The sequence below is a fragment of the Sarcophilus harrisii genome, chromosome 4 (assembly GCF_902635505.1).
Source record: "Sarcophilus harrisii chromosome 4, mSarHar1.11, whole genome shotgun sequence".
Lineage (NCBI taxonomy): Eukaryota > Metazoa > Chordata > Mammalia > Dasyuromorphia > Dasyuridae > Sarcophilus > Sarcophilus harrisii.
In genome coordinates, this window is record NC_045429.1 from 366,129,702 (window position 1) to 366,145,439 (window position 15,738).

Consider the following 15,738-nt stretch of genomic DNA (forward strand, 5'->3'; position numbering starts at 1 on the left):
AGTACTACTTAATTAAACCTATCAGAATGGCTAGTATGACAGAAAAGGAAATATGGGGGATGTGGGAAAACTAGAGCCCAGTGCATCATTAATGGAGTTGTAAACGATCCAACTATTCTGGAAACAATTTGGAACTAAAGGGCTATATAAAACTGCATACCCTTTGATCCAGCAATGTTAATAACTCTATATCCCAAAGACATGTTCCAAAGGAGGAAAGGACCTGTTTTGTGTAAAAATATTTATAGCAGCTCTTTTTGTGGTGGTGAAGAATTGAAAATTGAAGGGATGTCCATCAATTGAAGATATCTAAATAAGTTAGAGTACATGATGATAGTAATGGAAGACTATTACAATATGAAAAATGATGAGCAAGCTGATTTCAGAAAAACTTGGAAATTTTTAACTGAACGTATTGTGAATTGAACAGAACTATGAGAACATTGTATATAATAATAGTAATATTGTTCTTTGAAGAATTGTGAATGATTTAATTATTCTTGGCAATACAATGATCACCCAAGACAATCCCAAAGGACTAATGATGAAGCATCTCCAAAGAAAGAAATGATATGACTGAATACAAACTGAAGCATGCTTTTGAGTTTTGTCCAATGGAAATGTTTTGCATACTTGCACATGTATGTGATTGCTTATCATCTCAGGAGTGAAGAGGGAAGAGAGAGGGAGGAATAGAATTTGGAGTTCAAAACTTTAAATAAAAATGTTTAAAAATTGGGAAAATACATTTTGACAGCTAAGTGGAAATTGAATTGAAGGGGACAGACATAAATTGGGCGGATCAGAAGATTATAGCAGTAGTCCAGGTGAGAAGTGATAAAGGCTGGAATTAGGGTAGTGACTATGTGAGGAGAGAGAGAGAAAAGGACATACTATAAGATAAGCTGTGAAGGTAAAAGTGACAGAATTTGACTTGAACAGTGACGTTTCAGGTCTCTCTGAGAAAGAGATTGACGCCCATAACTATAAAGATATTAAAAGGAACAATTAGGGGACGAATGGAAAGTACTGTTTTGGACATGCTTGAGTTTCAAATATTTATTGAACATCAAGTTTGAAAAATCCAAAATGCATTTGATAATTGCATGATTAGTTCTAGTGGGAGACTAGGACTGGATAAATAGTTCCGGGGATCATGTTCATAGAGGTGTTAATTGAACCCTTGGGAACTGAGATTACTGTTTGAGATGATATAAAGAAAAATGTAAAGAGAGCTCGGGACAGAGCTAGATATTTGGGGGATCTAGCTTTCTTCCCTTTTATGTATCTTTCATAACCGAAGGGGGTTGAGGAAACCTATCTTAAAAGATTTTATCTTAGAAAATTTTATTTTCAGAAATTTTCTTTGAACAGAATTTGCTATAATGCTTTTCTTCTAGAAGTGGGAAAGCAAACATTTTGACCAAGTTACAACCAGTTTGGATAAAATGCTCTGCAAAATGTTTTTGCTGTGTTAGTAGTTGCTTTAAAGAAAATCTATAGTGAACAAGAACTGAATTTCATTTTATTTGTTCCTTACCTGATAACAGTTGAATTAACAATCTTTCAGATAATATAAAATTCCATAACAAGTTATTTTATTTCGCACAAAGAGCTTTTATTTAATCTCATTTGACTCTCACTATCACCCTATTGTTATCCTCATTTTATAGATGAGGAAATTGAGGATTAAGAGATTAAACAATTTGCTCAAGGTCACTCAGTATTTGAGGCACAATTTGAATTGATTTTTTTCCCCAATTCCACATCCAGCACTGTCCCATTTAACTACTTAAAATTTTTTCATGCTTCAATAAGAGAGCACTATGCTCATGAAAAAGATATTTGAACTTAATAGTAAGATTCTTGAAATAAGATGATACTATTTCCTATAAAATATAAAATTCCTAAGAGCAATAACTGTTATTTGCTTTGTAGAATGTCTTGTATTACATAAATGCTTTGTAAATGTTAAAATGGGAATTTTACTGCATTTTGAATAATTTTAAAAATGAAGAAGAAAATATTTCCATTTTATCATTTTCTGAAAAGAATATTGTGGCAATAAAAAATCTTTTGTACTAGTGGATAATTGATTCGTTGATTTTCTTGTTTAATAGCATAAGTAAGTATATATCTCACATAAATTCATAGTTTTAGAATTTTAAGGGATCAAGTCCAGTTATATTCTACTGAGGATTTGAGGGTAAATAATTTGTTCAAGTCCAGCCAGTGATTTACTAGCAGAGCTAGAATTAACATCTAGGCTTTTTAACTACCAGAAATAATTTTTTCCACAATAGCTCATTTTTCCTTGTCCTGTCCCCTGTTACTAGATTTTCTTTAAGCTAAAATTATGTCAATAATAAGTTGGTGGAGAAAATTAAATTACAAAAAAAGTTATGAGCTGTATTTTATTTAGCGGAACACCCACAAGAATGGTACAGCACCAGTCCATCAGTGAGACTATCAACTATGATGTCAAAACTTTTGGATCTTCTCTTCCTGTTAAAGTTATGGAAGCTCTAGCACTGGCTGAAGGTAGGTAATTTGGTTATTTTTCCATTTTAGAAATTTTAAATGAGAGCTTATACTAAGAATAAAGGAACAGAATTTATGATTTGTATCTTGTATATGTTTGACTTTGCTTCTCACAATTCTATAATCTTTAGATTGAACTTAGTGAAGGGAGTCTGTTCACACCAGTTTGTACTGAGGTCTTTGACATGTTAAAAGAGGGTTCTGCATCCAGAATGAGAAAGCTTTAACAGAAATTCTAAAATCACAGGAAAAATTACACTTCTATATTTTAATCAATAATGACTAGAGAGAATATGGAGAAAGTAAAGATTCAAGGTTAGCTACATTGTTCATTTAAGAATTCAATTCTAAATAATGACTGTTCTTTCCCCTATATTCTACACTCTGACAGTGGCCTTCTTGCTATTCTTTGAACATGATATTCTCAGCTCTGAGCATTTTTACTGGCTGTCCTTTTGCTTTAGAACTTTCTTCTTCCTCATCTCTTAGTTTCCTTTTTTTCTTTCAAGCCTCTGCCAAAATCCTACCTTCTAGAAAAAATGTTTCCCAGTCTTTAACTTTAGTGCCTTTTCTCTGAGTGCCTTTTTCTTTCTAGTTGCCTTGTTTGTGCATAGTTGTTTGTATATTGCCTTAGATTGTGAGCTTCTTGAGGGTTTTTTGCCTCTCTTTGAATTCCCAGCATTTAGCATAGTTCCTAACATGTAGAGAATACTTAATAAATGCATGCTGACTTTGTTTGGATGTTTTTTCTTAAATAATGGAATAGTTATACTTTAATTCACAAATGTTATCATAGTATCCCACGGGTTTTCTAGAATTTTGTAAAGGATTTCAGCAATAATTTTCAAACATCAAAATTTCTAACTTTGTTCTACATGAATTAAATATTTAAATAGTCTGTGCTAAATACTAGAGATACAAAAGAGGGACAAAAAAATAGTCCTACACCTCACAGTCTAATGAGACAATGTGCAAACAGCTGTGTATAAATAAATTTTATTCAGGATAATTTTTTTTTGACGCATTTGGGGTTAAGTGACTTGCCCAAGGTCACACAGCTAGGAAGTGTTAAGTTAAATCTGAGGCCAGATTTGAACTGAGATAGTCCAGACTTCAGGGTTGGTGCTCTATTCACTGCACCATCTAGCTGCCCCATATACAGGATAAATTGGAGAATAATCTCAGGGAAGTTGCTAAGAATAAGAGGGATTAGGAAAGGTATTTTGCAGAAAATACAATTTTAGGTGGATCTTGAAGGAAATTAGGGAAGCCAGGAGATAAATGAGGAAGGGAATTCCATGCATAGGTTACCTGCCAGTGAAAATGCTGGAGTTGGGAAATGGAGTGTCATGTACAAGGAGTAGTCAGTTAATAGACATTTATTAAATACTTGCTATGTGCCAGACAGTGTGCTAAACTTTGAGTATACATGATTATACTACATGAAAGGGCATAAGGTGTAATAGGACTGGAAAGATATGGGGGGACCAGGTTCTGAAGGACTTTAAAAGGTAAACAGGATTTCATATTTGAAGATCAATTTTGATAGCTGGGATGCTAATATCCCAGTCCAGTAGGCGGTTAGAGATGTGAAGGTCAGTAGAGAAGTAATGGCTGGATAAATAAATCTAAAAATCATCTTCATAGAAATGATGATTGAATTCATGGGAGCTAATGAAATCACCAGGTGAAATAATATAGAGGAAGAAGTGAAGAGTCCAGAATTGAATCTTGGGGAAATACCTGCAGTTATTGACATGACCTGGATAAAGATCCAGCCAAGGAGACTAAAAAGGATCAATTCAATAGGTGGGAAGATAATTAGGAGAGAACAATGTCATGAAAACCTAGTGAGAAAATTGTGTAAAGGAGAAGAGAATGATAGACAGTGTCAGAGGCTTTAAAGAAATAAAGAAGCATGAGGGTTGAGAAAAGGTTCTTAGATTTGGCAACTATATATGGTGTAATATGTATATATGATGTGTGTGTGTGTATTTGTGTGTTCGTGTTCACTCTTGCATCCATAAACTAATTTTAAACAATTGCTCCCTCTAAAATCTAATTCTTATCTTTATCTCCTGGACCTTCACTATTTTGAAGCTCACAGGTTTGGAACAAGTTTTCTTTGTGAATTGCTGAACCATTTCCTGATATTTGACTTCCTGTTCTCTTATCCCAAATATCATACATAGTTCACTCAGATGAGCTCCTTCTTCAGTGGAGGAGAGGAGGTTTGCTCCTTAGGGGTACATATCTCCATTTATAGACTAGTCACCTCCAATATGGCAGAGGTGGATAGAGCATTCCATCAGTTTAAAACAAAATTAGTTCAGTGGTCCATCATCAAAAGAGTGCACTATGGTCTGTAGTCACCAATGATTCCCACATTTACAGGCATCCATAACCTCACCAGGGTACCTCATCAGCACTATACTCATACTTCCCTGGTATAGATTCCAGCTTCTCTACCTCTTCTCGGAATTAATAAATGAAACTGATAAGATTAGACTTGTTGATCTTCAAGTATGGGGACAGAAAGAAGATGGTGCTCAAACACTGGGCTGTGTATTTTTACATAGCACACCTTTGGCTTCTCACAGAGTCCCCCCAAAGTGGCATTGATATTTAAGAACTTTAAGGAATGTAGTCTCTGTAGACTAGATTTTGATTTATTGTACTTCATTTAATTAAAATTGGAATCCATTCAAAGTATGAAAAAGTTCCAGGACAAAAATGTTACTTAGTTTTAGTAAAGATAACATTTGATCATTCTGTTGTTGGATTTGTCCCTGCCATATGTTTTTTCTTATTGTCCTCTGATATCATTAACCTTTATCACATGTAAAGGAGAAAAGACAAATTCAGATCAATAAAATTTCTATAAATATTAGCAGGTAGAAAAATTGTAAATGAATGAAAACTAAGAATTTTTAGATTATTAAAGATTTTACTTGTTCTTGCTATCAGTGTTGTCACAATATGAAGAATGATATTAGTATGCCACAATATAAATAGTGATATTAGTATGCTAGTTAAATTTTTGCCAAAAGCATGCTTAACATTTTGTTTAATGAAATAATTTGGGGGGTTCTGTTTCATATAGAATAGAATAGTAGGGGCTTTCAAGTCAGCTTATTGAATATTAAGAATTATCCTCCTATCTCCCACATCCACACACACTCACTTTTTAAAAAAACATATAAGGAAATAGATGCTTTTTAGAGATTTTATTGGAAAGTCTTTTTTCAAAATAATTCCAAAGATATGATTTTGGGGAATGAGTGATAACTGAATTATCCAAGAATAGTTTCTCTTTTTAATTAGTTTCATATTAGGTTAAGATATCTTTTGGGTCAAAGTCACACTAGACTATAAAGGGGCTTACTTTGACCCAAAAGTGAGTAGGTAGCTTCTCTGTTCCTGAAGGTCTATTTTAAGGCTAGTTTTAAACCTTCCCTTTTCTCCTAGTTGATGATCCCTTGACTGTGCAGATAGATGAAAGTGGATGGGCGTGGCTGGTCTTCAAAGAAAGACTCATTATTTGGAGGATTGGTCAGTCACCAGTTGCTAAGGTAAAAGCTTTGTAAAGAAGAGTTAAGTAATCAAATAATTAAAAAAAATTTTTTCCTTAAAAAGATTGACTAGAAATAAGAAAAACTATTCTTTATGAATACTTTTATCACTTTTTATGAACATATTTATTCATTAGTTTTGTAAAGTAACTGTATGATACTGTGCATGTATACAGATATGTTGCGAAAGAACAAGATGAGTTATTTCTCCCTTTTTGCCTTTTAGAATTTCCAAACATATTCTTGAGATTTATGTTGAGATGGAAATTTTTAATGAATGTGTTTCAGATTTAAAAAAAAAAATCTGGCTAAAACGGCACAGAAAAGCAGTCATATCTAGAAGAATAAAATAGGAATTATTCCTGTGTATTGGTCAGGAATGCTTAATATCAAGTCAGAAACAATAGGCAATTAGAGATGGATTGAGAGCCATTTCTGGGGGCAAGATATCAATGACCAAAGCCAAAGTTTTGAGTGCTGGTGGTATCAAAATTAGTTTGTAGGAAATAGGGCAGGATAGACTGATGATAGCAGATTGGTTTAAGAGGGTTGAATGATTACATTGTTTTTCAGCCAGGATTTTAAAACCTTATGTAAGAACTAGAAAGAACCTTACATAGGATTGAAGCCATGTCTTATACATACTGTACAATGCTTGATACAATTTTAAAGGTAATTTAAAGCCATTTCCATAGCAGAGGGAGCATAGTAAATATGTCTAAGTGTAAAAGATATTTTTAGCTCCTGACTTACTATTGTGGCTCCTATCATGTTACTCATGAGGCTTATTTCTTCCTGCTCATTGCTTTCAAAGTTAGATACTTTTTTTACTGTAGGTGAAATAATATCATTGGGCAAAGGATCCTACTAAAAACGTTGGGAAGAATCCCTGGTGCCTAGGAGGGGACAGGAAAAAGATAACTATAGACACTAAATTAAGTAATAATTAAGAATTGTCTTTATGTGTAAACGGTCAAACAAACCAATTGAGAAGACTGCAGATAATTTTTAAAGGAAAAGGAAGTAATTAGATTAGCCAAGCAAGTGTCATAATAGGTAATATACTTTAATCATTTCCTTGAGCTACTTTGTTTTAAAAGGATAATGGTGAGAAGAAAGTTTGATTTGTTTTTGTTTTTTTTTTTTTATTTCCTAATTCAAACTTCAAAGAATGAATGAATGAATGAAAAAAAATTTGTTAAATACTCCATGCAAAGCACTGTGTTAGGTGCTAGGGATACAAATAAAAAAAATAAAACAGCCTTGCCCTCAAGGATCCTCCTCTTGGTCTAATAGAGGCAATTGCTGCTGCAAGTGTGATGCAAGGGCTCAGTGGGCTTTAGAAAGAGGCAGTGGCAAAGCAGATGGGAATGCCTTTTCCTTAGCATCATTTTCGTGAATAAAAACCCTAGTAGTTTCTGAGGCCAAGTCATGTGACAAAGCTAAGGACTGTGGGGAAAACTTTCTTTTTCTAGGTCTTTAGGAGATATATGACTGCTTCAGTCAGAGTTGACAAGCCAGGAGTTACTTCTCTCTAGAAGTTACCTCTGTGGAGATGGCTTAAGTGGTGCTGCTGGCCCTGGGGCAAAGGGGTTTTGACTTTTCCTTAAAATGTAAGAAGTGGTGACAGTGTTTGATTGACTTGGCACATATGTAGTATAGCAATTTTGAGCAGTGGGTCAGAGATCAGAACAGAAGATAAGAAGAAAAGTCTTATGTACATCTGTATTTAATCCTCAGAGGAGTCTTATATTTTGGTACTTCTTACAGTTATCGGTTTGCAAAGAACTTCAGCTACCACCCAGTGATTTTCAGTGGAGTGCTGATTTGGTAGCCCTCTCCCACCCTGCAACCTATAAAGTCCATTCTATTCAGGTAAATAACTTAAACATTTATTAAATCAATCAAACTTTAATAACAAAGTGTTCTTCTAATGCATGTTGGTAGAGCTGGGAACTGATCCATCTGTTTTGCAGAACAATTTGGAATTATGCCAAAAGGGCAATCAAATTGTGTACACCCTTTGATCCAGCAATACTACTGTGTATCCCAAAGAGATTTTTTTTAAAAAGGGAAAATAATACCTATTTGTACAAAAATATTTATTGCAGCTCTTTTTGTAGTGGCAAAGAATTAGAACTTGAAGGGGATGCTCATCAATTGGGATGGCTAAGTAAATTGTAGAATATGATGAATAATGAGCAGACTGATTTCAGAAAAACCTGAAAAGACTTAAACTGATACAAAATGAAGTGAAGAGAATATTGTACACAGTAGTGACAATATTGTATGATGATCACTTGTGAATGACTTAAATATTCTCAGGGATCCAAGACAATCCCAAAGAACTCGATGAAAAATACTGTTGACCTCCAGAGGAAAAACTGATGAAGTTTGAATACATATTAAAGCTTTTTTTTTTTTTTTTTTTAGTTTTCAGCATTCATCCTTTTAAAAACCTTGTGTTCCAAATCTTTTTTCCTTCCCTTCCACACCCTCCTCTACATAGCAAGTAATCCAATACATGCTAAATAGGCGCAATTCTTCTATACATATTTCCACATTTATCATGCTGCACAAAGAATATCGGCTCAAACAGGAAAAAGAAATCGAGCAAACAACAACAAAAAAGGTGAAAATACTATGTTGTAGTCCCCACAATCCTCTCTCTGGGTATATATGGTTCTCTCTATCACAGGTCTGTTGGAATTGGCCTAAATCACCTCATTGTTGAAAAGACCCATATCCATCAGAATTGATCATCACATAATCTTGTTGCCACATACAATATTCTCTTGGTTCTGCTCATTTCACTTAGATCAATTCATGTAAGTCTCTCCAGACCTCTCTGAAATCATCCAGCTGATCATTTCTTATGGAACAGTAATATTCCATAACATTCATATACCATAATTTATTAAGCCATTCTCCAGTTGATGGGCCTTCACTCAGTTTCCAGTTCCTCACCACTACAAAAAGGGCTGCCACAAACAATTTTGCAAGCATGGGTTCTTTTTCCTTTTTTATGATCTCTTTAGGATATAAGCCCAGTAGAAACCTTGCTGGGTCAAAGAATACAATTTGATAGCCCTCAAATTCCATAGTTCCAAATTGCTCTCCAGAATGTTTGGATCACTTCACAACTCCACCAACAATGTATTAGTATCCCAGTGTTCCCACATCTCTTCCAGCATTTATCATTATCTTTTCCTGTCATCTTAGCCAATCTAAGAAGTCTATAGTTGTACCTCAGAGAGGTCTTAATTTGCATTTTTTGATCAATAGTGATTAAGATAATTTTTTCATATGATTAGAAATTGTTTTAATTTCTTCGTCTGAAAATTGTTCATATCCTTTGACCATTTATTAATTGGAGAATGGCTTATATTCTTATAAATTTGAGTCAATTCTCTATATATTTCATACATATATGACATTTCAAGTTGTTCATCATCATCTTGGAAGAGAAGACAGGGGAGGAAGAACATTTGGAATTCAAAATTTTTAAAAGTAGAATGTTAAAAATTGTTATTTTAAAAAATGACAAAGTATTTCTGATGATCCTCTAAGACTTATTATATTTGATGGAAGGAATTTCCTCACAGGGATTCTCTCCAAAGTCATTTGAAATCACAAGTCTGAATTAAAAGCAGCAATAGTTACATAGCTTTTATTTAACCTTTTCCAGTATTCAGATTATAAATTAACATTTGTCAGCATTATGAAATCACATCATCAGAAGTTATCCTACATATTATCATTTCTAAGTATGTTTTAATAAATTTAATTTCAAGTCTGTGGCTGTAATGGCTGCCACTAGAGAAGGATCTGTTCGATACTGGCCCAGCCTTGCACATGAAGACAACTATGTAGACACTTCGGTTGACTTTGGAAGTACAGACAAGATGTGGAGTTTTCTAACAGCTGTACTGGTATAGTGCACATTTTTCTTTTTGTTTTGGGAATATATGTGGGGCATCTGGGAGATAGAGGTTGGATGGTTGAAAAATGGAACTAATGGTCAGACCAAATAAGACTAGGAAACCTGAAGGGAAAAAAAGCAATAAGATAGTTTGGGAAAGGGCCTCAATTCAAACCTACATCTTGACCTGTCAATATGGGGACTGAGTGCTTTAATAGATTTCTAATGCATGAGAATAATGTGACAGGATGTGATTGCTTTAAACAAGGTTTTAGAGAAATAGGCTGTTTTTATTAGGTAATTTGAAGTCACAGTATAAATTGTGAAGAATAACTTTTTCTCGTGATTAAATTAATGTATTTATCAATGACATCGTTAAAGTTAATCACTGATTTGTTGAATTTATATTTAAATAATCTATGAAATAGAGTTCTTTGAGAAATTGGAGATTTTTATGCAGAAAAAAAATTTTTTCCTGCAAAATTTGTGTGGGCTGCTATCTAAAAATATTTTAACAAAAACAACAGGACTTTTATTTTTAATATTTTAAAATTAGATTTAGGATGCATATAAATGATTTTGCTTCGAGTGAGCATTTTGTGTTATTATTGTTCATTTTCTTTAAATGTTCGATGTGAGAAGTTACTTTGTGGTGTTGTTTTTTCTTAGGGTGGAAGCTTTATTTTGGCCTCTTCAAGGACCCAGCTAATTCGATTGATACCTGAGAATTTGAACAAGATTCATCAACATGTCCTTCCACAGGGTCAAGGCATGCTTTCAGGAATTGGTCGAAGAGTTTCTTCTCTTTTAGGAATTTTGTCTCCCAGCAGTGACCACACAGTAAGTTTGAAAAATGAAGGTAAAAGAACCTTTAAAATGGACTTCATCAGTTTTCCCTTTAAATCTAATATTCTGATAACTTAGTGTATTTTTCTCTTCAATAGTAGTACATTCTTATAGACTCATTCAAGAAGTGCAATTCTGAATTGCAATCAAATAATATTTATTAAAGAGTCATCTGTATAAGCCATCAAAATAAGAAAGTTATATACAAAGTATTTTGTATAACTTTAAAACCATGTATTTACTTTATAATATACTTTAAAATAAAGTTCTTTTAATAAAATTATATTTAAAATTGACAATGAAATCTGTTTTTTAACTTTTTTTTTTTTTCTGAGGCATTTAGAGTTAAGTGACTTGCCCAGGAATACATAGCCAGGAAGTGTAAAGTGACTGACTGAGACTATATTTGAATTTAGATCTTGACTTCAGGACTGAGGGTTTATCTACTACACCAACTCGTTGTCCCTTTTTAACAGATTCTAATAGTTATTTTACAAATATATATTCTTTTATTGTTCTAAGTACATTATAGCCAAAGTTACTAGCTAACATTATCAAATTTCAGATTACTAAGGTAAATCTATATGGTTCTGAATGCTGTAGTTTTATAAGATCTTATATCAGAAAAGATGGTGCTAGAATTATAAAGTGAAATAGCAAAAAAACATAATATGTTTGAAGGTTGTGATAAAAATAGTAGTTCTTATAACTCTTGACTTAAAAATGATTTTTCCTCACCCATGCAGCTTTCCAGTGTCCTCTGGGACAAAGAGAAGGCAAGTTATTACACCCTTACAAGTTCAACACTAAGTAAATGGGAAATAGACAATACTTCTGAAAGACAAGGCCAAAGTTGGGACATAAATAAAGCCCTTAAGGAAAACATCACAGATGCAATTTGGGTAAGAGAAATTGTTCTCCAGTGGATTTCTTCAGCTTTGGTTTTTGACATTTTGCATTGCTTTTATTTATCTTTAAAAAAAATTTTTTTTGATACCTTTTGTTTTTTACATAGTGTTATTTCTGGATATCCCAATACCCTTTGCCCATCAAGCATTGAACCTTTTCCTTGTAATAAAGAAAAAGGGTCAACAATCTATATAGTACTTACGTTTGCCACTGTGTGCACCATTTTCTACCGATAGTCCTTCATCTTTCCCAAGAGGAGTTTGCCTCCAGTTATTTTAAAGAGTATCTGCAAAATTCTCGAAACAAAATTAATTTTGACTCTCTTTATCTTTAAAGAGAATAGAGCACTTCTTTGAGCACTTCACATGCAGTAATTCAGGACTGGTATTCCATCTACTGCACCACCTAACTGCCCCAACTTTTGCAACAATCAAAGGATAATGTTCAGTTATCAAAATTCCAAGAACTCTGAGATCATTGATTAACTTATTCATTTTTTAAAAAATTAATTGTGTTTATTATTCTTTAGGGGTCAGAAAGTAATTATGAAGAAATCAAAGGGGGTGTCAACGTTGAATATTTGGATTTGCAGCAGAACTGGTAAGCAATCAATTTTTCACAAGGAAGAAAGGCTAGTAGTAGTGTAAAAATTATTGTTACAATCATAAAATGATGAGCATTCTTTACCTTTGTCTTTCCACTATTTACCATTTTATCTAACTGTGGATGGTCTTTTTGATTCCACATTTTATGAAATGTTAATCTTTGACTTAAAAATATTCAACTTTGTAAAAATATCCTAGTCATACAATACATTACTCCTGTCCACTGTCATTAGGGGTATTTGGAGACTTTTTCCCGTTCACATCTCCTAATATTTGGCAGCCTTAGCGGGGCTGCTCCTACTCTTGTCCCTTAATGTGGAAGAGGAAGGGGGGTGTTAAATACAATTGTATTCCAAGATGAAACTCAAAATGACATTTCACATAGAAGTAATCCTCAAGTAGTAAAGTTCAACCAAACTATCTTCTGTAGATAGATCTGAGGCTCACTTTCTGGTAAATGGTGTATTTATAGTAGTCAATAGTATATCAGGATATACAATCAGAGAACCTGGGCTCAGATCTTGATATTCTTTGTTTCATGCATAAACTTCAGATTCTTTACTTTTCTTGAAACTTTGTCTAGAAAGAAAGAGACTACCTATATGATCTCTAACATCCATTCCAACTCTTGGTATATGATTTTCTGCTGGTAACCACCATTTATAATATTATTTTTATAGGAAACATTTCCTAAGTTCCAAATAGCTCACTTATAAATCTGTTTTTTAGAATGTACATATTTTATATGGAAAATGCCTGTATTTTGTATAGTTTAGAAAATTTTATTTTATTTATTTAGAGTGTTATTATTGTGGTTATTATATATCATATTAGATTATTTATTTAGATTATTGTGACTTATAATTAAGCTATATAATAGGACTTCATAGTCTTAATATGTGCTTTAAAAAACCTCACAGAACTTGTTTACCAGGACAGTCAGATACTTTTGTCAGGCATTTCACTTATTTCAAATTCAGTGCTATTTTTAAAAGTAAATTCTTCCTTTTCTATTTATGCTATTTCTTCCCAGTGGAAAGGTACAAAAAAGAAGCACGTAAAAATTGAGAAATTACATTCTAGTTCAGAAACCTTTTGAAGTATTCTATTATGGTATTCATGCCATGGTATTCTACTAGATATTCCTTAGGTTTTTTTTTTCCATAGAAATGCTTCAATTTTTAGATATCATTGAAGATTGAGATATATTCTCTAAGTGAATTTTCCACATACATTGTTTACCACTTTTAATGTAAAATTTGTAGTTAATTTAACCATCTTTGATAGAAAATTTTCTGAAATGAATTAATGCTTCATAAATAGAATGCTATACATATTTATAAAATGATTATAAAATCATTGAATATTCTGTAATTCACAAAATAGTTCTGTAGATGCTTTTGAATTTTTTTCTCTCACTTATTGTCATGTCTCAACTCTCCCCTTTTTTGGTTTCTTTTTCTAACAAGTCTATTCAAGTCTACAACTATTTAGTAAGTTCTTATTATGTGCCAAGTACTGAGCTAACCATGGAGAATATAAATTCAAGCAGAAGAAAAGACAGTCCCTGCCTTTCAAGAACTTACATTCTAATTAGACAACAACACATAAAAGAAAATTGAAAAATGAAGGGAGGGAAAAGGGGAAGGGAAAGAAATGGGCAGGGGAAAGGTAGGACCTATCAAAATGTTGGGAAAATGAACACAAACTTGTTCACAAAATCCAAAATATTAGAATGATGGGAGCATCCTCTAAAACTTGAAGCTGATCTTAAGACAAAGTAATCCTTCACCTAGTAAATAATGGACTTATGTAATTGCTTCAGAAAGTGATAAAAACAAACTATAAAAGGATGTTTAATAAAATTTTTTTAGAACAGAGTCTTGTTCACTGTTGTTAATCCTTGAAATATTTAGCATATAATAGTATACAACATATGTTTTGATAAATTTGTTTTTCAAGGTCTGACTAATATATGATTATGAAGTTAACTATTAAGAAACTTTATAGTTAACATCAGGAAGACCATCCATGCCTTCTCATGGCAATTTTCTGTGACAAGAGAATACTTTGCTAAATTAGAATAATAAAATGACAAACCAGAAGGAAGCCCTGGACTTCTCACTTCAAGAACCCTTGACCTCCTCAGTTTCTTTCTCCAATTGACTGGTCTCTCCCAGAACCTCCATTTTAAAAGGGTGCCAAGGTCAACCATATCTTCATTCCAATTCATGTTGTATTCCTCACTCTCTGGACTGTACCCCAGTATGGGTTGTATGTAATTTTTCTTTGCAGGAGCCACTTTGTCTTTATTCCAGTGGATTATTTTTACTTGTGTTTAATGATCCTGCCCTTTTTAATAGATTTTACAGCTTATCTCTATATTGAGGTGAGGATTACTAGTCCGTAATTTCTTAGATCCCTTCTCAAACCTTTAGGTATAGAAATCATATTTGCAAATCATTATTTGATTATTATATATATATATATATATATATATATATATATATATATAATTATATTGCAATAACCAATAAGTTATTCATTTTGACCAGTAGGCCTCTATTTTTATTTTTTTAGCTTTTTGAACATTCTAGTGGAATAAATAAAATATACACATTTCTACATTATTTTGTTGTTTGAATATTTAGGATAGTTTTTGTAACTTTGACAGTTTTGTGTGTTTATTTTTGATATAAAATATTTTGAAAAAAAAAAACTTGCATTTGTTAAAATTGTTGACTCATCCTTATATTTGAAGTCCATTTAAACTGGAATTAGTTTCGTCTTAGTTTATTATATGGCGTGTGATATAGTTTTGCTTTTGTTTTTTGCTTTTTGATCTTAGCAGTAGGAAATTGTTTTTTGTTTTCATTTTTTTTTCATAATGAATAGAAGTGTTAGTGATTCAAACAGACTTTAAGTATGGAAAAACAAGAAATAAAATTATTTTGCTAAGTAAGGCAGTGTTGGACCTGGAAAATCAGTAGCTTTACAATTTGTGTAATTGATTTTTAAAAATACCTTGAATTTCTAAGGTAAAGAGTTATAAGTAAAGACTTTTAAAACTTGAACAAATAACCAACATTGCTATATATTTTGTTTTCTTTCCTAAGTAGTAATCAATGAATTTATAAGATTGATTACATACCATGTTGAAGATATTTTTCTGTTTCATTGAATAGTGATGGCCTTGTGATTTTAGCATCAGCATGGCATCCAGGAGATAGTCCATGTCTTGCGTATTATTCTTTAATAACAGTAGAGGATAATGGCTACCAACTCTCTGGGGAAGTTACTGTAGAAGTTACTCAGTATAATCCACCTTTTCAGGTAAGAAATT

The 15,738-nt window shown here is 32.6% G+C and overlaps 1 protein-coding gene across 1 annotated transcript in view; it reads left to right on the forward strand.

The window, feature by feature from the left end:
- Positions 1-15,738, forward strand: part of NUP133 (nucleoporin 133) — a 57,486-nt gene that overhangs the window by 2,772 nt on the left and 38,976 nt on the right. Inside the window, exons 2-9 of the mRNA XM_031966896.1 lie at positions 2,423-2,541; positions 6,010-6,113; positions 7,884-7,988; positions 9,908-10,045; positions 10,705-10,875; positions 11,628-11,783; positions 12,320-12,390; positions 15,581-15,728. Coding sequence (XP_031822756.1) covers positions 2,423-2,541; positions 6,010-6,113; positions 7,884-7,988; positions 9,908-10,045; positions 10,705-10,875; positions 11,628-11,783; positions 12,320-12,390; positions 15,581-15,728 — 1,012 coding nt within the window. The remainder of the gene's footprint in view (positions 1-2,422; positions 2,542-6,009; positions 6,114-7,883; positions 7,989-9,907; positions 10,046-10,704; positions 10,876-11,627; positions 11,784-12,319; positions 12,391-15,580; positions 15,729-15,738) is intronic.